Source organism: Amblyomma mixtum, chromosome 5 (genome assembly GCF_055824585.1).
Source record: "Amblyomma mixtum isolate Tamu chromosome 5, ASM5582458v1, whole genome shotgun sequence".
NCBI lineage: Eukaryota > Metazoa > Arthropoda > Arachnida > Ixodida > Ixodidae > Amblyomma > Amblyomma mixtum.
Window position 1 is genome coordinate 32,108,148 of NC_143016.1, and position 27,992 is coordinate 32,136,139.

General features: G+C 45.8%; 2 protein-coding genes across 2 annotated transcripts in view; both read right to left on the reverse strand.

Moving 5' to 3' along the window:
• The window catches only part of LOC149341684 (uncharacterized), a 168,930-nt gene extending 157,272 nt beyond the window's left edge, over positions 1–11,658 (reverse strand). The window contains exon 1 of the mRNA XM_089543853.1: positions 11,596–11,658. The gene's annotated coding sequence lies outside the window, so the exon portion shown is untranslated. The remainder of the gene's footprint in view (positions 1–11,595) is intronic.
• A 13,984-nt stretch (positions 11,659–25,642) lies between these two features.
• Positions 25,643–27,992, reverse strand: part of LOC149341685 (uncharacterized) — a 187,675-nt gene continuing 185,325 nt past the window's right edge. Inside the window, exons 8-9 of the mRNA XM_089542008.1 lie at positions 26,688–27,274; positions 25,643–25,907 (exon numbers count right to left, since the gene is read on the reverse strand). Of these exons, the coding sequence (XP_089398134.1) occupies positions 27,198–27,274 (77 nt within the window). The 3' untranslated portion in view covers positions 25,643–25,907; positions 26,688–27,197. The remainder of the gene's footprint in view (positions 25,908–26,687; positions 27,275–27,992) is intronic.

Consider the following 27,992-nt stretch of genomic DNA (forward strand, 5'->3'; position numbering starts at 1 on the left):
CCATCAAACTTCACACTTTATGGAGCTATGGCTTTGCTTTTTTAAAACTTTTTCACCAAGCATTCCGGACAGTACACTGTGCTTCACCCTGATGTCGACTACTCCTACATATACTTTCTTGTGCGAGTACGTAAGGTACCCCAAGGGTTGGTCTTTCTGGAACACAAGTAAGACTGAGAATGCGGAGCATCGCGGGGAAGAAATCCAAAGTGGTCATCACGTGGAACATGACTGAAGGGAGGTGCGTTCAATTGGCGGGAACATACAGCCTCAGTGGAGATATCATGTCAGGAACACTACGCAGGGTTACCATGCTGCTCAGCTCACGACATTCAGCTCCACCGACAGCGAGCGTTCCAGCACACGCGTGCGCCGAAATCAAATCACTCCGGCCGAATTAATAGTGTCGCAGGCACATCATCAATCAACTCGGCGCGATCGCTAAGAGATGCGTGATAGAAATCGGCCAGGTGCCCTTTTCCCACTCTGTGCTCATAGTATGCGCAGCAAGGATGGCCTGAAGGGCAGTTACGGCGGGAAGGACACCTCCGGGGGGGCACGAACGTGGCGGTAGAAGGAAAATGAAGAAAACTAAGAAATGGAGGGCCAAAGAAAACTCTTGAAGATGATGGTCCTTCTCTTTACGTAAGTCATAACCGCAAAACGGCTCAGCCTGAAAAAGAATTGGGCTTTAAACAATTAGAACCATTGCCTTGTCGGCAAATATGGTGAGCTTTCAAATAAACTTGCTTTCTTTGAGCAATGACAAGAGCGTTTTGAGACACCCACACCCAATTTCTGCTTTACTAATGTTTAATTCAGGTGAGTGCGGCGAGCTTAATGCAAATTTACTTTTACTTTCAAACATTCAGGAGTCTCAGCTTGGTCATTTGCGCGGAATGAAATGGAATGAATGGTAAGTTTTGGTTCAGGTGTATATGTGCTCTGAATATGTCGATATGGGCGCGTAGAAATGGCCTTTAATTGTAAGGGACTGTTCCACCCGAACATGAAAGCCGCCTAACACTGTGTCATCCCCGGCAGGACAGTATGCATCCACTTTAAGTTGACAAAAGATCGTATATTTCGTGCAGATAACCGGTCGTGAACTACATAGTTCTGAGGTTAATATGCTTTAAACTGCTTTATATCCCTAACTTTGCCTACTAAAAGTAAGAAAATGCAGCACAATCTATACTGGCCTTCACCAACGTTTACACAAGCATCTTCTGCCATCTTAATGCGATGTTTCGAATTGTTTCTAGCGTTTAGCATGCGCACAGTGCACGAAAGGGTGAACGGAAATAACCGGGTCATCGACAGCCTAAACGAGCTCTTTTTCGTCATTTTGTCATGTTGAATCGCCAAAAGCAGCACTCCTCCCAGTGGTACCTACCGATTCTAGCACAATATTAACTTAGACACTAGTCGAAAATTGTATTGAGGAAAGGAAGTTGAGCAGTAACTGCCTCACATATTTCAATGGACACCCGTCAAAATTCGCGCGCTTTGACGTCACGACAATTTTGACCAGTCTGAAACGCGGACAAATACGCCTTGCTCGTCGGTAAGTTGGTTTTTGAGGAAAGGAAATGTATCTGTCTCTCATATCTTGGTGGACACCTAAACCTCGCCGTAACGGGAAGGGAGGAAGATGCGAGTGAATGAAGACACCATATTCACTAGACGCACCTTTCTTCATTCCAAACCATCGAACTGGCATGGCGGAGTGGTAGCGTGCTCGACTCGCACTCCGGAGACCGGGGTTCGATTCCCAAGCTCGGCCAATCTCCTACTCGGTTTTCTTTATTTATCTGGTCTTACTAGAAAGGTTAATTAGACTAATTGGTTAAGTAAGCAATTAACTGAACTCAGTCAAACTTACTTGGAGCATCACTATACGATTTCTTTAATTGGTTGCATGGTTAGTAGCCAAAGTACAATTGGCCCCGTTTGAAATTCGCGCACTGTGACGTCACTACCGTTTCGACCAACTGAAAAGCGTGACATTTCTGTCGACAGCTCCTGCTTACAACGATCAGGCATTAAAGGCTTCCGCCTTAACACAATATGAACTAATGTGCTTTGACCTTACAACGTGCTCTGAGCGCGCCGTAAAGACGAGAGCCTTATTTCAATTCTACACGAACAGAGCGATCATATGTTCCCCGCCAATAATACTTAAGTTCATGAGTGCATGCGTGGCTTTTTATACGTATGCGTATCATTAATGCGTACTAATCCTCATCTGAGGAAGCCTGGCAAGTTAACTACTAGTCTAACTTCTCCAGTTATCGTTGAAAAGAAACCCCGTCCTCCCTTCTGATTGCAGTCACTCATGCGAATGGAGGCAGCGCCAAACGAATTTACCCCGAGAGAATTAGAAATGGCTGTAATAAGCTCGTAAAATTCTACTGTCGCATTTTTCGAGCCTGCAAGCACATTTTACGCAGATATGAGTCGCGAGTGCTTAATGGCTACCGGGTCGATAAAATCGATGATTGCCGCTCAACGGAGCGCTGCTCGAGAACAGTCTCCTTGAAAATGCCAAGACAGCGCAGCAACAGGATTTTGTGCTTAAGGGCGGATTCATCTAATTAAGCTTTCATCAGAGAGCTGGATTCGCATTGGTGAATTTTTAGGCAGACCCATAATGCTGCGAACACGGCTTGCCCAGAAGGGAGGAACATGTTTGCTCGATATTTTATTGGAGAGAAACGCTTAGCAGCTTAGATACATAGGCGAAGACGCTAACGCAAGTTCTCCCTCTTTCATTAAAGATACTCGTGGCTTTCATGAGATTATGAATTGTAGAAATTCTACAACGTAGGTGTTTGAGGCTGAAAACACGCTTGGTGCGAAATTAGGCCAGATGTTTCGTTGAAATAGTAAAGAAGGGCATTTCCTCGCAATCACGGAGTTGCTGTGAAATTTTAAGGAGCGAACAGCTTCCTACACGTTAACATGATCGAAGCGAGGAAAGGAGTTAGAGTTGCTGTTCTGCGCACACTCAGGTTCAAAACAGTAGCAGAGGCAATGATGTGAACAAGCACTGAAAGCGGGGTTGTGTTAAAGAAAAATTAAATAAAAAAAGCTTGATACCAGTATTGCTGCCCACAGAAAATACTGCAACGCAAGCGCGCCATTCGTGACTGCAGTGCATGTCACAAATTACGTTAGCGCCATTGAGAGGTTGTTTCTTAGGCCTTGCAATAACATGGAACGCTTGATTCCGAATGGAGGAGTCAACCACTCAATTTACCAAACGAGGAATTAAGCCATTTTTGTTTATTGAGCGGGGGTCATATTTTGGAAGGGTTGAAATGGGCATGGCTTGAATTTGGTGAGTGATCTTGCTCAGAAATACAACGAACATCGCCACCAGCGTCGCGGATTGCGTTAATTGCGCAGAAGCTGCGCACGTTCTTTAAATCAAACTCAGCCACCTGAATCTACTTTCGAAAGCTTTAATATTACATATAGCTCTTGTTTTGTAATATTAGCTTTTGCACTACCTTTATTGGCGCAATGGCAAAAGTATTTCAGTCGAGGAGGCGTGAGAGTAAAGCCATGCCACCATCCGTCCCGCAGCCGCCTCCTCCGCATTTGGGGTTGCAATCATTCAGCGCTGATCGAAATGAACACGGCAGCATTGCGGACAATTTTACAATACAGGCCTGCTTGTTTCCAATATTCGGACATTTTGAGGAGTGCAAATGACAACCATTTCTGTCCGTTTTACGTGGCTCGCACTGTGGCGACGCGTCCGAATAACGTGTCATTTTGTCCATGTGATCGACGCTCGCTTGCACTCACTCACTCACTCACTCACTCACTCACTCACTCACTCACTCACTCACTCACTCACTCACTCACTCACTCACTCACTCACTCACTCACTCACTCACTCACTCACTCACTCACTCACTCACTCACTCACTCACTCACTCACTCACTCACTCACTCACTCACTCACTCACTCACTCACTCACTCACCCACCCACCCACCCACCCACCCACTCACTCACTCACTCACCCACCCACCCACCCACCCACTCACTCACTCACTCACCCACCCACCCACCCACTCACTCACTCACCCACTCACTCACCCACTCACTCACCCACCCACCCACCCACCCACCCACTCACTCACTCACTCACTCACTCACTCACTCACTCACTCACTCACTCACTCACCCACTCACTCACTCACTCACTCACTCACTCACTCACTCACTCACTCACTCACTCACTCACTCACTCACTCACTCACTCACTCACTCACTCACTCACTCACTCACTCACTCACTCACTCACTCACTCCACCTAAGTACTGTCAGCACCAGGTCGTAATTAAAGAAACCAGGACTAAAGGATGGGAAAAGATTACATCACTTTTCACGCAGATCATTGCACAGCAGGTAAGCACACTGTTCTGGCGGCAAATGTTTTGAATAAACGCTAAAAAATAGAGCGCACGTATCGCCAATGTTCGCCACGTGAACAAACACATAGTTAGGAGGATGAGGAATAAGAACAAACAAGAAGGTAAAAAACGAACGGACTCTCTGGGGTGCAAAAGAAAAGAAACAAGCGCGTGGTGTTTCGCCATTGAGTATGCAGACGCCTTTGAACGTTGGGGCCAGCACTGTTACATTATAAATGCAACGAGAGGACTTGCGCCATAGTCAGAAAACGTAAACTCTGTAAATAAGAGGTCAGAAGATATAAGCATGAGACGGTGTGAGGGAGGCAGACACAGCACGTGTCAGGGAAAAGGTGCTCTGCGCAATAGCTGTGTGCGACTGCAAATGCTGCTCCAGCTCAAAGCCATGCTGGCTGACCTAATCCTCGTCTCCTTGTTCTGAGCGATCCAAGCGCAATAACTCTCAACGGAGACTGCGCTCGCTGTGATAGCCGTCCGCGCACAGTTTGCACCGTGCCTTTTGTAAGCACTGTCGCTCTTCCCTATTACCTGCAGGGCGTGAATGTTACGACACAGATAGCAGCCCACGCAATGCGGAGTATTGCCAAGCCTCGCTACTTTCCGCAGCTTTATCGCGTCATCCTCCACAATGCAGCGCGGTCAGTGCGAACGCCCCCGGTGAAAGTCGTAATAAATTTTCCCTATAAATAGAATTTGTCGCTATGCTAGTTTTGAATGCGCACCAGACCTAATAAGGCGGCACGGTCGCGCTCGTCTTTTATGGCGGTCGTACCGAGCCTGTAGAAGTGTGGAGAAACCAGTGCTGTCCTTGTTATTTACTCTGTGTGGAGGCTTGGCAACGCTGGGAGTGCTCCAGGAGAGTTACCGAACGGAGCAGCGTGAATTTTGGTCTCGTGCTCAGTGACCTCTATAGTTACCAGACTTACAGGAAAAAGGCACAACCCAAGTTTTCGCCCCGTTCTTGCAATCTTAAGCACCTCTTTTTTCGTGATATGTGCTTATCTGAGCTGTCCGGCGAACAAAACGTTCCACGGGGTCGCAATCAAATTCGCACGAACGTAGTGCCCAGGGTCACGTTGATTCACTACGCTCCATTTCTCCTGCTACAGTTCAGGCTGCACTTACATGGCGTCGACGCGACAATACCAACCATTGAATGACTGAGCTCGAAAAGAGTGATAATTGAAGCAAACACAGTGCAGTATAGTTAGATCCTGATTACCGAATCGGAGGTCGAAAAACGGCAACAAAAAATACTTGCAACCTTATACAACTTACAGGGTCTGTTCTGAAAGTAGTAGGACTGGTTTTTTCCTGGGCGAACGGGCGTATGAGAGGCGGTCTTCGCGCGCAGGATCGTTGAAGGGGGATATTGGGAATGCTGGGGAAAATCGGCAGTCGGTTCTCGGCCGTTGAAGAGAGCAGGTCACTTGTACTGTGAACCCTTGTCGAAACGCCTCGTCACGCAGAATCATGGAGCGTTTACTGGATCAGCGATACGCGGTAAAATTTTGTGTAAATCTTCGTAAAATGGGCAAAGAGACTCACGAAATGATTAAGGAGGCCTACGGGGACGCTTCTATGGGTAGATCAGGTGTTTTTTTGTGTGGAACAAGCGGTTCCGAGAAGCTCAGGAAAGAGTGGAAGACGTCGACCGCTCCGGACGCCCTTCTGCCAGCAAGACCAACGAAAATGTGTAGCGAGTGAAACATTTACTGAACTGTGATCGCAGGATGAGTATTAGCAGGATGAGTATCAGTATCAGCCCAGACTTGGCCCCGCCAGACTTTTTTCTATTCCCGAGAATAAAATCGACGCTCAAGGGAAAACATCACGGATCGGTAGCGGTAGAGGTGGTTCAAAAGGTCGTGACGAGGGAGCTAAACAGCATTCCGGTCCAGGCGTTCCTGGAGGCGTACGAAAACTGGAAAACTCATTGGCAGCAGTGTGTAGGTGCGGAAGGGTGCTACTTTGAAAAATTCTAATCATTAGTACTATTCCCTTGAATAAATTTTATAAAATAAAATGAGTCCTACTACTTTCAGAACAGACCCTGTATACTTGGGCCCCTGCTTTTTATACTGTACACGAATGATATTGCATCTATAAATCCGAATGCAAAGTTTGTAACATACGCTGACGACACTAGTATATTTATTTCTTTCCACTCTTACTCTAACTTAATCAGTGCTTCAAAAGAAATACTTGACAAACTTGGCGCCTGTTCAAACGAAAATGCCCTACATGCAAATTAGACAAAAACAAAAGCAGTCATTTTTCATACAAAGGGTACATATATTCCCGCTAACAACAGCTTAATCTTAAACTCAATGAAAATAGAGATTGTTCACAAAACAAAAGTGCTCGGAGTTGTTTTTCAAAGCACACTACAGTTGGATGAACATGCCAATTTTCTGCTGCAGAAACTTATTAACATCACTGGCTTGTTAAATCGTAATAGATATAACTTACCCACACCAGTCAAGTTATTAGTATATAATTCTTTGTTTCTATCACATGTTCGTTACTGTCATCTTGACTGGGCAACCAGCACTGATGCAAACCTAACTAAACTCTTCCTAATGCAAAAAAAAAATTCTGCGAATCATAGCTAACGTTTCCTATAAGGAGCACTCAAATCACTTGTTTAAACAAGATAACATAACGCAAATATACCTCTTATACAAATGCATGCTGTTGCGAAAATTTTAGTTTGCCTCTAGGCAAAACAGCACAGCACTAAGAGAAATTGAAAATCTGCATGAAAACGTTCCAGCATACATCACTCGCTCTCCAGAAATCTATAATGTCTCTCTTTCTCAAACGAACTATGGACATCACATGCTGGGTAACACACTTCCGAGGCTACTGAATTCATATCTTGCACAAGGCATAAACATCTGTAATCTCTAACTAACCGACTTTAAGAAACTTATAAACTCTTGCGCTCAACATACACAATTTCATTGAATTATTATTTTTTTTTCCCTCCTGAGCAATTTCTGAAAAGGTTTCTGTGTGTATGTGTCGTTTGTTACACATGTTTGTGGAACACCCACAAAATCATATCTTCAAATGTGTGTGCGATCAATTGTTGTTTAAATTTCTCAAGTTTTTGTTAAATTTATCAGGTTGTTTAACTTATCAAGCTGACGTATTTTATCTGTTAAGTGTAATAAGAAACTGTGCATGTATTTCCTCTGCTGCTGCCAATGTACTGGGACTGAGGGCCTTTCAAGCTGCTTTATGCAGCTTTTGCCTGTTTCTACCATTTTCTTTAAATAGAAAAATAAATTAAATCAAATGAAATCAAATCAACCGTAGTACACTTTTTAGATATATCATTCCTGTTAGCAAGGAAAGGCTTGACACTAGGTCAATAACTCGAACTTTTTCGAATCCAGCGGCAGCCTATCAGAACGCTAGACTATAGTGCTCGCGTCGCGTTTCTGCCTTCTGAGTCCTCGTTTTTTCGCGCTACGTTTCGGGAAATGCAAATGCTTCAACTCGCCCAGTTTAGCATACTTGTGCACTTGTGCTTACTCATCGGATTTCTACCCCTTGCATATGCTTAAAAAATACAAGTAATACACCGAAACTTAGCGAAGACCTGCCCGCAGCGCGAAAATTTCACCCTCCAGTTCTTGCTAGACCGCTACATTTCAAATGGTAAAAACAAAAAATGTATGTCTTTGCTGACGTGTCGTCATCAGTCGCTATTGACGCACTTTAACGTTAGAGTGCTGGCAGGAAAGAGCGAGTAAAAGCGAGCGCGTTCTCGCAGTCAAGCGCAGGCGTTCCCCTCTTAATCAAGGCAGCCTTACACTCAGCCTGCTCTGTTGCGCGTCGAGTGAGGCGGGCTGTCGAGATTTGCGAGGCCAGCGCTAGTGCTGCAGCGCTTAGCGACTCTCGTTGCGGAGAGCTGGGTGCAAGCGGGTCTTTTGAGAGACTGCGACCACATGTAAGCGGTAACAGAGGCGCCGCGCGGCCGTCATTACCTCGCGGCGCGCCAAACCGTGCGTTCCCGAGGTTTTCCCAGACAAATTAAGAGCAGCGCCCCCTACTACAGAGCCCTAATGGCTTGTTCCCGGCCAACATCCAAGTGCTCATTTGGGCTAACGAGTGGCGCCCTTGACTATTAGGACAAAGAGAATAACAAAACTCCAAGCTCTGAGAAAACGCATGAAGTCGACGCAAAAAATAAGTACAGAAATAAAAGTAATAGATGTGAAGAACTATGAACCGCTGAATGGAGTGTGAAATTATGTTTCAACTTAGACGCATGCGTACGAATGAAAAGAGCCGTTGGCAAGTCGAGAATTCTCGCTCAAATCACCAGCGAAGGCAGCAGTTTCCTTGGGGACAGTAAATTAATCTTTATGGAGACATCGGGGTGAGGTTCTACGCTGCCTCATAGGCGCGTCGATCGTCTTAATGGCGTCCTTCATTGCGGATAGCTTTCCTTTTCCATATTCCATTGAAATATTTTCCGATGAAGCTGTGCCGCACTGCACAGGTAGACATTGCTTTTGTAAGGACAGGGTAAACACTGTTTCTCAAGAAAAAAACAACAACACAGAAACAACCACTTACGCAACAAAATGCGCAGTTCAGGAATACGGGGGGGGGGGGGGGGGGGGGGGAAGACAAGGGAATACCCCCCCCCCCCCCCCCTTAAATTTCGATTTCTCCCGCAAATGCGTCTTGTTCCTATTCTTTCTTTGGATTTTCTAGTGGATGAAATGACAATTAGGAGATGACCTCTAAGCAGCAGGAGACGCTTTCAGTAAACAGTATAGTTATTTAAACTCGAGAAAACCGCATCATATCACAATGCGTTCACCGCTAGGGTTTGAATTAGTATAGAATGGCTCAGCCCATACCTGACCCGTACACGTTACGAATGGGTGCGCCTATGTTGAATAGAGAGTGAAGTTTTGTAAAGGAAAAAGTGAGCCCCGAAGTGGAGAAAATGAGACTGGGACCGTAACGCTAATTCAGACGAGGCTGTGGTAACGCCCTTGCCCATGCCATGCACCCTGATTTTGCAGGTATATTTATCTGTATTAAGGATGATCTCCTAAATACAAAAGCTAATGAGAAAGAGAAATACAGGATAAGTTCTACGTCAGTTTTCTTTTTTTTATGCAAGGCAACTCAGTTTAACTGTTTTGAGGCAATCCGCCTGGGCTTATGTTTTAACATTCAAAGCCAATGGAAAGAAATATTAACAGCGCCCCTCGCACATAGCTTCTGGCCTGCTATTATGTTCAGTCACACATTTTTTTTTTTACCAGTGGAACCAACTAAGCAAGAGCCCCCCATCGGGGGGTGGGGAGGTGCACTCCGTGCTAGCTAAGCTCTCCATCAGTGCCCAGAGATTGACGCTTAGGCAAAGGCTAAGAGAAGTATCGTTCTTTCCGTCCTGCGCCTGCTAGACACATATAAACTTGGCGGGAAAAAATGGACTTCAAAAAATTGGCAGATGCTTCTTTCCGTCAGGGCGCTTTTGCCACTATTCGACAGCTTACATCCGAGCCTTAAAAGATGAAAGTCGTCGGGAAGCTAAAATATTGCTGCCACATGTTAGTACTTCAAAATTAAAAAAAAGGCAGTTTTCACCACTTAACTTTTTACGAGGAAAATATTGTAAAGGCATCGACTGGTCTTCAATCCATAATGTGATGTCTGTTTCCTTTTTATCCAACACAAAAACCAGGCATTAGGCACACATGAAAGCCTGTGAAACTCCATGATTAACTCGGAATATACCAACATAAACTAATGGGATACCGTAGACTTCTGCACCAAAAAGAAATATATGCTGCTACTCCTGCAAGTGCCTCTGCGTACGAAGGCGAAGCTGTCAGTCATGGCTGTTTGCATCTTCACAGCACGAAGTGCATACAAGAGAATGGCGATACGCTCTCTGCAAACGGCGCGTTCAGACTGTGAACGAGCGTCCTTTGGGCGCGTAACCAATGTGTCTCTTACAACATATGTAACCAACGCTTATAGCTTCTGACTTTAACGACAACGGCGACAATACAGGCAGATGCCGGCAGGAGTGTAATTATGGAGGTTACTGAATCCACCGCTAGACCACAATTCCTTAGCGTCTCAGTGCAACCTAAGCGGAGAGATTGTGAACTGTCAATCCTGGACGTTAACGGAATGTCTTTGACGACGTGCTCCACTAGATCTCGACAAAATTAAACGGTCCCCGAAACATGCATTATTCACGTTTCATTTAATATTACATACAAAGGCGTCTCCTACATGTCGTAGCGCTTTAAAGCGCGAGAAGGTTTTCGACACTACTGCGAACACAAGTAAGCGAATAACTTAGCCTTTAAATTAGTATAGTACCGCATGACCAGCTTAGCTGGAAATTTGTACGATAACTTGTATAATGGCACGGACACAAACAATGAACGAAATATTCGCGCAGGTCACACTTGTAACCGGCTTGCATGTATTTCGTCCTGCTTGTTATTACTGTGCAGTACGAGCATGACCATGTAGGTTACATCTACAATCACACTACTTCGTTGCCAAGATGGTTTTTCGCTCTGTGGTCGGTAATATCTATCTTGAGCGCAGAAGAAGGTGTTCGTCGACGGTTTGTGCGTTGTGCATTAAAGGTAATGTCAATTTAATGTTTGGCACGCAGGTCTTTAGCTGTACCCATGCCCCAATAAATTCTCTATCGCTCTCAGTCCCCACCACAGCAATTATACTTTCGTCGAAGCACCTTTATAATCGACGGGAAAATGGTGAGCTCAAAAATGAGTGTCCACCAGGAGAGACGCACACCGCAGACGATGGCCGACCATGACAACGGACTGCGCCAGCGCGGTATTGCAACATAACCTGGGCGCCCTGTTGGGCCGGCGCGAAGCCGTTTGTCGGGATTCAGCTGACACAGCAGCTACAGTGAGCGGCGGCCTGATAACGCATTCCGGTAGCCGGCCGGGGGCGCCGGCGCATCAACGAAGCCGGCTCATCACCGACGGTTCGCACCGACTGCAGACATCCCGAAACTCGCCAACCCATCGCCGAGAAACGAGATGGGGTCGAAAAAGCAATATAGAGAGGAGAAAAAAACAACAAAAGAAGTCATAAAAGAGAGAGGCGCAACTCACCTGCCGGTCGCATCGGAGTCGGAAATCCCAGTCGGAGTACGGCGCGTTCCGCCGGCAGAAGCCGGTGCGATCGCCTGCAGCGCTCCCAGGGCGAGACAGCCGGGCTCTCACCGGTGGCGCCACCTGGAGAAGCTCCGGAAAACCGCGGTGGATGCGTCAATCGAGAAAATCGCATATCCGACGCCGGCGACCAGCGCAACCACCACGTCGGGGTTTTCTTTCCATTTTCCTTGAAAGGGAAGGGGGGAAAGAACGAGGGGGGAAATGTAGAATGTAGGTGTGTTTCTTGACGTGGTCGTCACAGGTAATGCTCGAGCGCTCGCAATGACTTGTCGGAGGCGGCGACGAAAGGGGTACAAACGACCTCACAGCGTTCGGCCTCGCCTTAACATCAAACAACTTTTCTTAACCACCCCCTCCTCATCTGAATAGTCGGCTCAGGTGACCTTATTCCGATTTCCAGTGGGCACTATACACCTTCACTCAACTTCACCTCGAGCTCACATCGTGTAGTTAAGGTTGAAATCTCCTGCCGCACAATAATCATTCAGCGGCGGAAGTCATTATCGCTGCACAAATGTGTCATGGTCATAATTCGAATTTAGCTAAGTTGGGCTAGTTGGTAGTCGGTATAGCACATATTGACTAGCGAAATTCACACACAGAGGACAAGAGAAGGCGTGTATTCTGTCGCCTTCTCTTGTCCTCTGTGTGTGAATTTCGCTAGTCAATATGTTCAAATTTAGGATGAGTTTGAATAATCACGGGGGAAAATGGCGCAATATTGAGGAACAAAAAGCATGCGGTGCGCTAGTTGAGATGTCCTCATAGTGTTATAGAGGAAGTGTATCCTTGCTGTTCCGCAAGTTGGTGCGCGGCTTGCAGAATACGAACAAAAAAAAAAACAGTTGATACACGAAATACATATTGGGACATGCCCTGATTGCAGGTGTTTATTCATAAAAGGTGCGGATTATTATATATATAGTGTCACGTAGTGGTGACTGCAGTCTGCCGTGCAGGAAAACAGCGAGAATGGCTTTTAAACGAAACTCTTTATTTGGGCTGACTTGCGCCCGCAAAGAACTGAATGACTCGGTGGCGGCGTAGCAACAGGCAAGCTCGGCGGTCGTCGAACAGAATGCCCGCAGCCCTAGGCCATGCTCTATTTATAGCTGATAGCGAACTTCCGAGATAAAGCGTGCAAAGTGATTAGAACATTCTGGAACAGCGTAAAAGCGGCTCTGCCTGGATGCGATTAATCGAGATAAATGTGTGCACGTCTTGCACCGCAAACAAACCGATAAAGCGGCGTGCCGGCAGCTTGAAGATGAATAACCACACACTACAATGATTCGCAGCAATAGCCATGAGGGTGGAGGGCAAGGGCACTGACGCGAGCGAGAACACGGTATGCAAGGGAAGGTCGATACATGCTGGTCGATAACTTCTAAACCGATCTTGAAAGGGACTCTTATTTTTATGCATCGTCAAAGATGCCATGTTTGCGCGCGCCTCCGCACATTTTCTGATATGATAGATTTCGATCAAGTGACCTGCTGTCGTGTCTTTGCTTCTGCACAATATTACTTTCCCGTTTACAATCCTTGGACCCAGATCTGAAGCTCCGGCTACCATCAGGCCTACCACGACGAGAAGAAACTTTGCTGTGGCGCCTCTGGCTTGGTGTAGCTTTCACCAACCATTACTCATTCTTAATCGGTATGGCTGATAGTCCTGCATGTTCTATCTGCACGCATGACGAGACCATAACCCACATTCTTTGTGACTGCCCTGCCTACACCACCGAAAGGCAGTCTCTCAGCCGTGCGCTGGAGCGCCTAGATCCACGCCCTTTCACGGAAATGAAGATTCTCGGCTACTGGCCGCGATGGTCGTCGGCGGAGAAGGCCTGCAAGGCACTGCTCCGCTTCTTGAGAACTTCTGGCCTGCACGATAGGCTGTGACTTTAACGAACAGTGACTTTTCATAGTGACTTCAATTTTCTGCTACTCTATTATCTCTTTCATTTTTTTGTCCCTTCACTCATTTCCCCCCGTGCAGGGTAGCAAACCGATTATTCTTTCGGTTAACCTCCCTGCTTCTCCTCTTCTACGTCCTCCTCCTCCTCCGGGAGCTTTGCTTAATTTTTTTTTTTTGCACTGGATTCCTTACAATGATGCGATAAGTGTGAACATGTTTTTTTCTGCAATACCCTGTTTATGCTCTCGTTGGCCCATTTGTCCGATGTATACTTGCCGGCAAGCCAGCTGAACATGAATGGTACTTAACACCTAGGGCGCACATCAGAAATGGGTTTGCATGATTTTTGTTTTGTTACGATGTTAATTCTTGGAATTGACCGATGCAACGATGCGGAACAGTGATGCGAACTTTCGCGCTGCTGAAAAAAGAAAAAAAATGAGTTGCTTTATGGGTGCAAATGATTACTATTGACCGGAAAAAACCTGACCGGAGTTTAAATTCCCGCAGCAATACATGCGTTATTATGCGACCTGGTGCCTTCGCCTACTCAGGGGCAAAAAGAGAAGCCTCTTGAGAATATAAATGGAGTAAAAGATATTTGCTTCCTTCAATTTTCATGCGTTTTTTCCTTTTTTTTTAGATATTCAATTAGTGGCGCCGCTTATGTTGAACATTGAAGAAATGGGAAAGAAAAAAATGCATATTTACGGAAAATCGAATGCTGTCATGTTGTCACGTGGCTGGTTGGACAGCGCAGAGGTAGCCATGAACGACGAACAACAGGCTAGCATGAATCGCAAACTGTCTATTGGACGAACTCGTGCCCGTACAGAGCAACAACTTGGGGCGGCGGTAGCAGAAGCTGCGCTTGGCGGTCGTCCAAGATCGGAATTGCTGGGGCTGTAGGTGCGCCCACTTTAAAGGCGACTACGAACCTCCGAGATACGGCGTCTTCAGCATCTTATGTTACTCACGAAGATCGTTGCAAACGTTGAGCGCGGCCACAATCAATCCAGACAAATCTGGCCGCCTCCCACTTGACAGGCAAAATGATAAGAGTGCGTGCCCGCGGCTCGGCACATGACGCATGACAAAAGGAACATTAAAAAGCTTCGCCATGTTACCTCCCTCCTACATAAGCACTGACTCGTTACTTACAGCGAATAGGAAGGTCGACAAAAATGAACGCTGGGATAGCAAACACTTCGTTCATCAACGCGCATAACAGGGCTTTGGCCGCATGACATGCACCACTTGTGGGCCTGCTTGGCGCCGCTGGGAGGATGTAGAGCAGTCGGAAGTGACTTCGTAGTTCAGTTCTTGGGCGAATGGGCGTCCACAACCGTACTCGGCCACCCGACTACTTGTGTTCCATGTGGCGTCGGCGCAGGTTGTAGCGTCGCGCGTAGGCACCGGGAAAGGCATCGGGCTTCTCCATGCTGCAGGTAGGCGACAACTTCGAGTATTACGATCGAAGGAAAGGGTCCGGGGCTGCGCGCAGCTCCTGGAACAGCCTAGCAGACCACAGCCGCCGTGACCTGGCCTTCATACGCATGCGGCAACTCTCGGCGAGTTTGCCGATTCGTTCCGTCATAGGGCGCTGATCAAGCCAACGGTCGATGCTCGCGTGATGCCGTTAAAAAATTGGAAGGGTGTACACTAAAAGTTTGTTTGCGATGCTCTTGTTCAAGGGCTCCGTTAAGCTGTTGGTCTGGAGGTCGTACGCAGTTGCCCTTCGATGGCTTGTATTACTTTAGTACAGGATGGCTTGCGTCACCTATCCCATGAACGCTATTCCCTAGTCTTTAATGAGCACTACGAGGGTGCCATGCCATAGGAGTGTGTGTTCGACGAACATTTTTGCGACCTCAGCTGTCGTGTCGCTCGGCAGGACTTTTACATCGGCCTATCGGTTCAGGTAGCCGGTCGCCGCTATTTTCCACTTTTTTTTTTCGTCTAGAGGACGACGTCCGAGCAGGTTCATAACAATTCAATAGAATGGTTAAGTGGGTGGTTGAATTAGTCTTGGGAATTCTGCCGGTCTCACCGGCAAAGTTTCGCGGCGTCTACAGTCTCTACAAGCCCTAATGTAGCGCTTGACATCAGAGGACAGACGTGGGCACTCATATTTGTCCTGTGTACTGCGGTCAGTGTGCGAACCCTTATATTCCCAGCAGTCTATTCAGCGATCGTGCGAAGAGTGCAGAATTTCCTCTTCAGGACTTTTAGGGGCCACAAGAAGGTAATGAGTCTTGTAAGAAGCGAAGTTTACAAGGATATTGTCGTGTGAACAGAACTAACACAAACGCTGCTGTTTTTTTCGCTGATGACTGCATAGAATACCTGAGGATTCAAACACCCAAAAACTAACTCGTCCTGAATGATTTCTTGGCATCAGTTAGCAATTGCTGCGTTTTTTGGCACATGAAACTGAATATCTCGAAATGCATCCAAATGTCCTTAATGCGTTAAAAGAATCCGCTAGTATGCGCTTAGAGAATAAATCCTGCATCACTTGTTACTCAATTCAAATACCAGGGAATACATATCACCTCAACACTGAACTGTAATAGTGACGTAAAACACACTGTCTCAGCCGCCGCGGTGGCTCAGTGGTTATGGTGCTCGGCTGCTGACCCGAAAGACGCGGGTTCGATCCCAGCCGCGGCGGTTGAATTTCTTTGGAGGAGAAATTCTTGAGGCCCGTGTACTGTGCGATGTCAGTGCACGTTAAAGAACCCCAGGTGGTCGAAATTTCCGGAGTCCTCCACTACGGCGTCTCTCATAGCCTTAGTCGCTTTGGAATGTTAAACCCCATAAAACAAACCAAACCACCTTGTCTCAGCTGCTCCGAAGAAGCTCTGGCCCTTAAAACGCCACTTATGGTTTGGTTTGGTTTGGTTTGGTTTGGTTTATTGGGGTTTAACGTCCCAAAGCGACCCAGGCTATGAGGGACGCTGTAGTGAAAGGCTCCGGAAATTTCGACCACCTGGGGTTCTTTAACGTGCATTGACATCGCACAGTAAACGGGCCTCTAGAATTTCGCCTTCATTGAAATTCAGCCGCCGCAGCCGAGATCGAACCCGCGTCTTTCGGGTCAGCAGCCGAGCGCCGTAACCACTGAGCCACCGCGGCGGGGCGAAACGCCACTTATAGTACCGCACGTCTGAAGCTAAGTTCAGAGCATATGCATCACTTATAAGACTCTTACTCGAATATGCCGCTGTCGTGTGGGACCCTCACACTAAATATGATATTAATGCCGTCGAAGTGTACAAAGAAGTGCGAAAAGATTCATCTACAGTGCGTATGGCAGGTATATATCGGTTACTAATCTCAGGGAAAGAAACAGCATTCCAACAGTTTAATCGCGACTAAACGTACACCGGTTACAAATGAGCTATAATATAATTAACTAAAGAACAAGCTCCATGAAGCGATCCCGGCCGGAAAGATCTTTCAAATTATCAAGACAGCACATTGGATGGTGGTCGCTGACGGCTTCGAATGGTCTTCTAGATGGGTAAGGACGGAACTTTGATGTATTCCACGTTATCAGACGGCATTCCTTTTGTGCTGCAGAACAGTTCGCTTGCGCTTTCGAAAAGAAGGGGCTGCTGACATCCGTGTAGATCTGTTTCGGTGTCTTTATGGGAGTGGCCTAGGACAGATGGTGCTTGCAAGCGGCGTTGAAGCTCCTTAAAGGCTTCGATTTGTGCTCCGCAATGTGTGCGAAATACTTCACGAACCGTCGGTAAATGGCGCATAATCCCAGGAACATGTCAATAGCTTGATCGTCGACAGCCTGCAGAAACTGCACAATCTAGAAGCTGCCTTTTATGGGTCGGCCGTTCTCCATCCTTGCTAATAATGGGCTCCAGAAACAACTCCTTGTAGGCGAAGCGGCAATTTTCTGTTTCAGGGTAAGTACACACGACTAGACTGCATTGACTACTTCCTATAGGCTCTTTCGGTGTTTATCGAGGCTCGTAGCGAAGTATACAACGTCGTTTAGGAACACCAGGCAAGCTTGCCACTTGAAACGTACCAACACCTTGTCCTTTACACGTTGAAAAGCTGCTGGTGCAAAGCAAAGCAGAAATAGCGTCACCTTAAACGCTTATAGGCCGTCCGGTGTAATGAAGGCTGTCTTTTCTCGGTTTCTATTGCCGTCTTCAATCTGCCAGCACCCGCTCTTCAGATCCAGTGACGAACAGTGGACGGCGTCGCAGAGCCTGTTGAATCGCCGGTAATCTGTGCAGAACCTTATAGTGCACTCTTTTTTTCACAAGAGCAACAAGTGGTGCCCAGGGGCTCTTGGTGGGCAGGATGGTGACGTTGCGTAACATTCCTTCGACGTAGTTCTTATTGGCATTGCGCTGTCGCGTCTGGAGATGCCGGCGAGTTACTCGATTTCAAATCTGTGCTTTGCAATCGGCATTTGTCGGACTTCAGTCGACGAAGAAAAACGCTCCCTGTAACTTTGAATAAGACTGCGGATGTGATTTTGCCTGCGCCAGGGCAGCTTTGGGCTGACGTCGAAGGCACGCTTCTGGTGTTGTATATGCTGGTCCTTACAAAATTAGTCGAAGAAGGTGAACTCGTCTCGGATGTCAGCTATCTCATCCAGGAAAGCAATTGTTATGCCATTTTCGAGGTGTTGGTATTCTTCGCTAAAATTCGTCTCCAGCATTTCACCTTGTACATTTCAGAAATTGAAGACACGTTTTGCGATGGCAATTTTTTTTTTCATTCGAACACCTCTTATAACGCAAACCTTGGCGTGACTGTACACTACACAAAGTCGCACAGGCCATTTTCATACAGTGACCGGAGCAGTTCCCGGATCGTATTATTGTTTGTCAGTATTACTGAGTCATCCTTGGTTAAAGAGCGATTGTGTGTTCACCTCGATGACGCCTTCGGTGTCCTTGCCATGCGCGCCAAAAACGGGAAAGACGGCGCCTCATGCGGGTGGTACGCTGACGTCTTCATCGAGTACACTGAGTGATGTGTGATTATCCAGAGACGAGTTTGGGCAGTGCCGTTAGACACGACCGGGTTCACCACAATGAAATGAGTGTAGGTGGCGCTGATCGGGAGACCAGAAACAGTGTTTTTGCTGGAGCGGCTAACGGGGTGTATTTGGCTACGTAGTGGGGAGAAGTTGGTTAACATGTTTTGCGCGGGCGTTGGCTGTTGAAGAGTCCTTATACTTGCTGCGTTTTCCCAAGCGCATACTTTCTTTCGCGCAACCTCCGAGATCAACGCTACTTGCAGTTACGGCGAAGATGGCAGAAGGCGTTGCAGTTCTTCTCGGATGGTCCCTCGCATGACCATCCGCAGATTGTCATTCTTTACAGCCATGTTGTCCAAGCTGGGAGAGAATACTTGCAGCTGCCGGTCGTATTGGTGTGCCCGGGCATCCAAGTGTTGTAGTGTTGCATACCAGGCCGGCGAGATGATGTTGACACCATGCATTCACTGGTTCTTCGCCAATGCCGGGTCGGCTCGTTGAAAAAGGTGCATCATCTCTTCGACATAGGCAATGGCTGTCTGGTATGGATGTTGGACTCGTGCCTGGAATAGTACTTCGGCTCTTTCCTTTCGCACTAGGGTTTGGAACATTTTGAGAAGCTTCTGCTTGAAGTTTTTCCACGACGACGGAGAGACTTCATGGCTTTGAAACCAAACCCAAGCGAATCAAGGCCGGCCACGATTATACGCCGATACCCGAAAATTTAAGGCGAAAAACAAAAAACAAAAACAAACTTTGCTCGAAAATAAGCCGACCAAAAGAAACACTTAAAAATGACTTCAGGGACAACACGCAAACACTATTTCTTTCCACAAATCTGCTCCCGCTAACTCATCCTAGTCATCGCTGTCCTCCTCATCACTGTCCTCTTCGTACAGTGAATAATCTTCTGCGCCACCAAGTGTACTGGAAATGTTGCGCTTTCGGAACGGAAGTGCAACCAAGCTTTCCGGAATGTCAACTCAGGCTGCAGGGATCCAGCTAGGTACAACTCCTAGCGACGCGCGCTTGATGCGGCCTGTTGTATTTAGATCGTGCGTTTCACTGGTCCTATGGAATGACTGGCTCTCTTGCCAGCACTTCCGGTTTGGCCTGTAGCACTTCTGTGGTCAATGGAAGTGCCACTGACCTCCGCAATTTCAAGAACTATGGCAGTTCTGATCCCACCTGTGGAATGCGGCCTTTCATCGCGCCCGTAAAAACCCTCCTCTTTGCGGCACAAGCAAAACGTTCGTCACGCTGCCCCCTCCAACGGCGAACATTCTTTTCGTCCACGCCGAAGACCCGACCAGCTTGCTGGCTTGAAGACTGCAATGCAGCAAGCACAACTTTTGCTTTGAAGGTGGCACTGTAATGACATCCGTCTGCTTGGTGCCATGATATGGTTGAAAAACCATGTGTGAAACCTGGAACTAACACAGAACGTGCCCACAAAACCACACAAGGGGAAAACGAGGTCAAAACGGCAGCCGATACCTGCGTGTGCTTTTATCGACATCGGCTAAGGGTGGTAACGGCTACAGTGCCGTCTTCTGTTGACGTAGCATGGGGGCGTCACCTGCGTGTTATTGTTTTGTATTTATGGGTTGTGGTTGTATTTTATGAGTACACGACAAAATCCCCGAATCTAAGCCCACCTAAGATTCTTTCGGCCTAGATTCTAATAAATACGGCACGGCAATTAGAAAGGACGTTCCGGAAAGCCGTTTTGAGAGACAAAACAATAAAGCGGCGTGCCGGTGACCTCGAGCATCAAGCATGCAAAAAAAAAAAAAAACGTTACAAAACTTCGCGGCAGTATGACAACGCTTCTCCAGAGTTTCTCTTTTTGCCTAGGAACATACCACTAATCCGTGTATATACGCATCCGTGCTGTACCCATGTGGGCGCTGAGTAAAGATATGTTGAACCGCGCCAATATGCACGAGTGGATTGCATTATATCTTCCTCTAGACATATGCAACTTTCTCAGAGTCGCTGCACCTTTTACGGTATAGACGCAACCGCCTCTGCTTGAACTAGTCCATGTGACTGTAAAGTAGCACTCTGGAAAGATCGAGATTTTTTTTTATGCATTGAAATGTAAGGCAAAGATACACTTGGTTCTTTTCCTGTTATCGTAGAAGGTGTATATGATGAGATCACAGAATAATAGCTTGCCTCGTAACAACTTACATCAGAATACCATTGCAAGCTACTGCACACAACGGAAGGAATTCATTTGTAAATAATACTTTATACCAGCAGGCACCCTCTCGCAATAAAAAAAAAGTGGAATATAATAGCACAAGTTTTCTTCGTTGATTAATGACATTCTGAAGGGAGTTCACGGTTCCTCAAGTGATTTACCAGAACAGCAGCTTAGGCTTGCTGGCTTTTCATCTGGATGTTAATAGCTCAGAAAGCTAAGACAAAGGTAGAAAAAGTAGACACAACGAGCGCCATTGAATCCATTTCTGTTGTCCTCATCCTTGCTTTCAGCTCTGTTAACATCGAGGCCCCCAAAATAAGAACCTGGGTCGGCTTGCACGAAACAAATAAGACCGGCTTATTTCCAGTCTAATCTTTTTCGCGGTCTAAAAGCTCTCTCGGTTTTGAAGAAAGGAAAGGCGCATAGCTGGTTCATTTTGTCAGTGGACACCTCAAATGCACCACGAACTCCGACTGAAAGTTCGGTAACTCAATGTTTTAGTCGGCGTTCGTGCGCACTTGAGGCACTCACCGACAAAGTGAACCATCTATGCGCATTTTCTTTTATCAAAATCGAGAGAGGTCTTAGACCTGGTTTAAGATTAGACTAGAAATAAGACGTTCTTATTTGCCTTGTGCAAGCCACCCCTGCACTTAGCACGCTCGGCATTATACACTACAGAGGTCTGAAAAAATGATAGGGTAAAGTTAAGCCGAGTAGGACGCGCGAAAGCACCAGAAGCAACACTGCTTCAAAGGCAACCGCATGCAAGGTCATTTGCAAAGTTCAAGGTTAAGGGTCAAGGTCACAGTCAATGGTTGAGGCTTCACATATACCCCGGGTTTTTCTCCTTCGCTACTGTTTTCGTCGTGCTTTCGTGCTGAAAAATGTCTTACGTTTCTTTAACGGCGAATTTAAACTTTGCACGAGCCTGCTATTTGTTATTCTAGCGAAGAATGAGTCCACAGTAGAGTATAGAGGCAGCAGCGTTGTAATAAGAAGGGCGCACTGTGCCAGTGAGCGTCGAGTAAAAATTCAAATGTCCCTTCGCGCTGATATGACGATGGCTTGTAGGTGTTCCTTTTGCAGCGGGCGGGTTCGACATACGTAACCTGCACAATGCAGTGGGCCCATCTATTGTCGATAAACTGAACTGTTTGCCTTGAAGTCTGCAATATGTTTTAATTTTCGTTAAACCTTACGTGCTGCGTACTGGGTCTTCTACAACTATTTTGTTTTTTTAATCGAGCACTCGATGTGCGTCATGAAGTACCCACACGTAATGCAACACCCGTACGTGAGGCTGGTACGCCCGAAGCATGGACCTAAGGTCCTGAAGCTGGTGCTGCCGCGTTGCGTCGCAAAAAGGATACATTTCCCTGCACATCGATCGATTAACCTGGAAATGCCAAGCAGGCAACGCCATCTCTGACTAGAAGGTAGAGTTGTTGTTGCGTACAGAGCAGAAAATACCAACAGGTTGATTTTCTTAGTCGGTAACGTTCGAGCGTTTTCACATCACCCAGCTATGTTTAGAATGTCATGCCTTTTAAATTCGCTAGAGATACACACACAGATAAAAAGAAACATCTGCGGTTCACACAAGAGAAGACATGAAATATTGCGATAAGTTGAAGAAGTGAAGCCGATAGGTATCTGGTATTATGAGCTGTAAGCCTTTGTTAAAGATTAGACTTAGATAGAGTTAGTTGAAGCTGAATGTCGACGTTGTTGAGGACTCTCTCATGTGAGAGAGAGCGGCAGTTCCCGTTTACCTGCGTAAGCAGCCGGAGCTCATATATTATCGACTGATAAAGTTCTGCGGCATTGTGTGTGTCCTTTTCGCCTAAGCACGTTAAATGTATACTGAACGCACCAATACTGCAGATATGCTCTTTTTTTTACGACACCGGTCTTTAAGTAACGTCGCAGTGTTCCATTCTACATTGAAGTTCGTCAGTGTTCTACTCGAGTTTTATGAATGAAGCAGTGAGATCAAAGGCTCATTAAAAACATACAGGCGGCATTAAAGCGAACGTGCACGCGGTGGTTATACGCGTATACGACATTAACTCTAGTTGGTGCTTTCAGACTGCTGTGAACAGTTTTAAATAGCGGGCGATTTGTTTTATTATTCAGAGATCTTTATTTTAAAAACTTCGAGATACGTCGATGCATTATAAGGAGGTGGATTGTACAACAGTGCGAACATTATATAAGAAATTGAGCTGATTTAATAGATTAATTACAAAAATTAAATGACCAAGTTCTTTTTAATGTATTGTTTTAGGACGCAAGATTATATTCCCTGCACGAAGGCTGTCAACATCGCATGCCAGCCCAGTTTTCGGATTTTCTGAACCAACATTGTGGTTCCAATTAAATGTCGAGCGTCAAAAATAGGCCTTTGAAAGCTTGTTGAGCTGGCTTGTTCGCCGTGCACATTTACAAAAAGGTGTCGGTAGCATTTCTAATGGAGCAGATACAGAGGCCAATTGTGTATTAACTTTATTCCGGCGATGATACCGGACGCAGCGACGCCATTTTAAAAATGTGGAACGTGTTTAAGACAGCTCAACCAGTTTTCAAAAGCGTGCTTTTGCGGCTTGATATTTCGAACTACATTGCCCATTAGAAAATTTAAAAACGGGGCATCCCTTCATGTTGGCGTTCTTCAATATCTCAATATATTCTTTCGTCCTAAAACAAAAACAAAAAATGAAATAATTAATTTTAGTTACCTAATCATTTAATAAATCAGCTTGATCGCGTACACAATGTTCACCTGGTTGTGCAGTCAACGTGCAGTAACCGTACCGACGTATATCATTGTTCTAAAAATAAAAACAAGTAAAATTAGAAAATTTGGCAGAGGCACTTAAGAATGCTTACGTGTGTAAATGCGAAAGCATTGTTGTCTCAAGGGGCATTGTTTTTTTTATATTTTCACATAATTAAAGTTTTTTTTTTGACGAGTTCGTGTTTGCTTATTGGTGTCGAGACGACTGAAAACGTCAGAAACGCTGTACGACAAGCGATTGCATCACTGTTTTGATACGAAAGTCTGGGAAGGCGAACAATTGAAGGTGCATTAGTAGTAACTATTTAGGAATTGTTGCGTTTCTCAAGAACATTTCAGAAAATTCCACAATTATAGAAAATGTATTTGGTAGCTGAACTGTTTCATATCCTGAAAGCATTTCCAAGGCATTTACACAAGCTATGATTCTTTGCACATTTCAGCACAGTTGCCCCGGTTAATATTAAGAGCTCAATGTTCTCGTAAAACTTACGTTATGCAGGCACGCGAAGTTCATCGTTTGGTTCAACGACCAGTCGAATTTAAAACTGCAATTCAATAATATTGGGCTTCGCAACGTAATGAAACTTAGCGTTAAATAGAGAACTCTAAACGCCACCATAAATAAAAATATTAAACCCTATCTGAGAATTATATGGCAATTCTCGCTAAAAGGTGTGCTCATGTTGAGTTGCACGCTGGTTTCTACTAGGTCACACTAGATGAACGCTTAAGCACATACATGCGCTCGACTGCGAGGAATTTAGAGAAAAGAATATTGAAAAGCATGCACATTACAGACGGCATCTACGTGTAATAAGTACAAAGCTGCTGCTAGAGTTTATATTAAGTATCAACATATTCCCCCTGACAAACAGCATAAAATATGCAAAGAGCTGTTTATTCCGTCACCTTGTTAAGGTATCTGTACAAAGAATGATAGCTCTAACTTTTTATGACTTTAGTCAAGACGGATGGTTGAATGCACATGTAATAGACAAGGTCGAACGACATATGTTTTAAAAAGAAATTATAAGCAAGCCGGAGTACGTCTTTTTTCGTTAATTTATCCTATTCATGCGAACTGATTCCAAAAGGAGCACCTATGTCCGTCTCGGGTAGCAGTCGGCGTTTGATTCGTTATGAGGAAGTCTAAGATGAAAAATAGTTTCAAATCATGCGTTTATGTTTGCATGTTTTTATTATTCCTCAAAATTTCTCTTTAACGTCAGTTCTCCCCACTTCCCCGGCTTTTACACGTAGTAGTCAGCTTTTTTATGATTGACTTACTGATGCGCAAACTTGAGAGTATTTCAAACTCAATTATGCACGCAACTGTATTGCATGCGTGCACGCGCACACAAGTATTGGCCTTCTCTATTTATTGAGAGCGTATACACATTCAAGTAGAACTTAGTTGCTCACTGAGAATGCAAAAGACTTTTTTTCAGACCAATCAATGCCTGTAATAACACACAGAACACCTGTGCTATGCTAAAGTCTGAAGCGACCTTGATATGCTCGTCTATTCAAGCTGTAGAAGAGCGTTTAGTGCTGATTTTCTGGTATTTTTTGTGTGCCACACGGTCAAATTTCACGGAAGACTGCTTTTTTGTGCAGATAAGTAACTGCAATGTACGTTCCCTCAAATGGAGCAAGAAAGAAAGCTCCTACATACCTTCTCCTCCTGCAGCTTCCTGGCTTATGAGAATGCCTTCGTTGCTGATGGTAAGGAGATATCGATTGTTGAACTGCACATACGTTGCGTACGCTTCGAACCATAATTGCAGCCCAGCGTCTGCTATAACTACAGCTAACAGCTTGCTGTCCCTTAGAGGTGGCACAGTGACGCTGGGTTTGAGGTTATTCTGATGCCACTCTAATGCATTAAGAATTCTGCAAGGTTTACGACAGCCTCAAAGCGTAGCTGTAGCATTACAAACAGGACGTTCCACGTATGCCATTGGCCAAGATAAGAGACCCGAAGCTTCACGTTGCTCATCAGCATGTGAAAAAAATGACCACAGCAGAGTGCATGCATAGTAGAGGCACTTTTATTGTGTCATTGCTGTCTTCTGGTTGCTGGGGAAGCGGCGGTCATACTCAGTCATACTTGTATTGCCGCGACACTGTCCCAGTGAGCTGTCCTCGAAGTGCAGAGAGTGAGGTCTAGAGAAGAGCAGTCTGTTGAAGTCGAGAAGGTTCCAGGACTCAGGTGCAGAGCACTCCACTGCTTTGTTACGCCGTATTGATGACCTTCAGTTAGAACGCTTTTCTCTGCTCGTGATGACGCTCACCTTTGGTGGAAAAAGCAGCGTTGATACGTTTTCACAATGTGCTGAACTGCTGTTATAAAATACCTATTGTTTTGGTTTCGCTGCTGTCCTCAAACATTACCATGATTGTAAACATGTGATTAAATCCCTTGAACTCGACTCTGAGAGTGGTGAATGGCGGTTTTTGCATGATTTCATACTTTTTTATTTAGGATTTTTCTCCTAACAACATGACAGAAGAAAATGCTAGGGCAGGAACAAAAAGCTGCTAACACAGTAGCTTGACAAGGTTCCTACCCCTGTTAGGTAAGGATGACAAACTATCCCGCTACATAATGTCGCACTACTCTGAACGAAACCACGAAAATAAACTCAAGTGACAATGTACAGCGCACATAAAGTCAAACCGTTTTTTTTTAGATTTTTGTTTTTAACAGTGAGCTTGTGCGTCCTTAAGAATGAAAGTTAGTTCATCGTGTACATTCGTTACCTGGCTCTCTACATCGGGCGTGTTTATTTCTAAATTCAAGGAGAGGGCTGAGTCGGGCTGGTTGGTTCATGTTGAATGGTACGGCAAAACAGCGCTGACGGACGGGACGGAAGAAGGCTAGACAGGCACATGCGCTGTCAGCGCATGTGTCTGTCTTGCCTTCTTCCGTCCCGTCCGTCAGCGCTGTTTTGCCGTACCATTTATTTCTAAATGCAGTGAGACAATATCACAAATGCGTCTGAGATATTAGGCACCCAAAACAATTATACCAAAGAGAAACCTGATAGCAGTCATGAGTTACGCGTACTTACCTCAGTAAAGGCATTGAGTGTGTTGGTTCCTACTGAGAGCACCGAAAGCTGCACCCATCTTGCAATTTCATCACGTTGTGATGAGGCTTGGACAGTAATCACCTCCAGGCGCACATTCTAAAACACAGAACTATGCGGCTATAATTCCACAGCGCTCCCAAAAATGTCTATCAAACATGTCGTGTCAGAGGAGGCTGATGTAAGTGTTTGTCCACACATTAACTGTGGAGAAAGTAACAACAGCAACAACAACAACAAGAAACCAAATCACCATCTGAAGCGTAGATGCATGTAGCGGTCATCCCAGCACTGGAGTCTGAAGCACAAAGGAAATGGACGCGTGCGGGTCTGACGTTTCCCACAAACCCGCAATTCATCCAACTGCTGTCCTCGAAACGGCGATTGTCGCCAAGCCTGAGCAACATAGGTGTTACACACAGAGCGATACGCCATTGCCTTGAATTCTGTCCACGCGCGCCCGTTGTGGTCAAGTGACGGCGTGCGAATGCGTTAGCGAAGTAGTAAGAAGACGAACACGGCTTCCAGAGCTGTCCAAAAGAGCGTGCCGCAGCCCGGCGTGCTTCTTCCTGAAGAAGATAAAAAGAAGGGGATGAAAGAAAGGAAAAATGAAGGGGGTGGAAAGAAAACAGGGTTACGCGAAGCAAAAAACGATGAGGCAACAGCGGACGTGCAAAACAGAGAGATCTGTATGCTATTTACTGTAGTCAAAGAATTATGGCTCGAAAACAATTTATATGCAAGCTAGCAACACATGCCGATACGTTAATGTGCAGTAGAATAATTATAATAAAACGTTGATCAGATTGCATAGTTTAACTGCGCGAGTAATTACATGCATAAATTAATGAGCTGCAGCCTGATAATGTTAGCTAGCTGTCAGTAATTGCCTCTTGAGTTGTTGACTTTTTTAAACTGAGGTTATCTCTTTGGAACGGCATGAGGAATCCTGGAGAGAGGTTGGGAAGAAGAGCGCACGCATCCACACTCACATCCCCACGCCTGCCTGACGGGCCATTTTCTGCGAAAGCATGGTTCGAATGGGCGTGCTGCCATCTCACGGCACTGCACACAGCATAGTTATTCGCATTTCGTGGTTCCTCACGTGTGTGAACGTGGACACGGTGGAAGGATGTCTTTTTTGTTCAATCAAGCGCTAACCATGTCATTTCGTAGCATCGTTATCAGAGAGTTAATGATTGAATCCAATTCCGTTAAAGTAAGAAAGTTTTAGCATGGACGTAAGGCTGGTATGACGAATAAGATTTCTCACTGCTGTTGCTACTA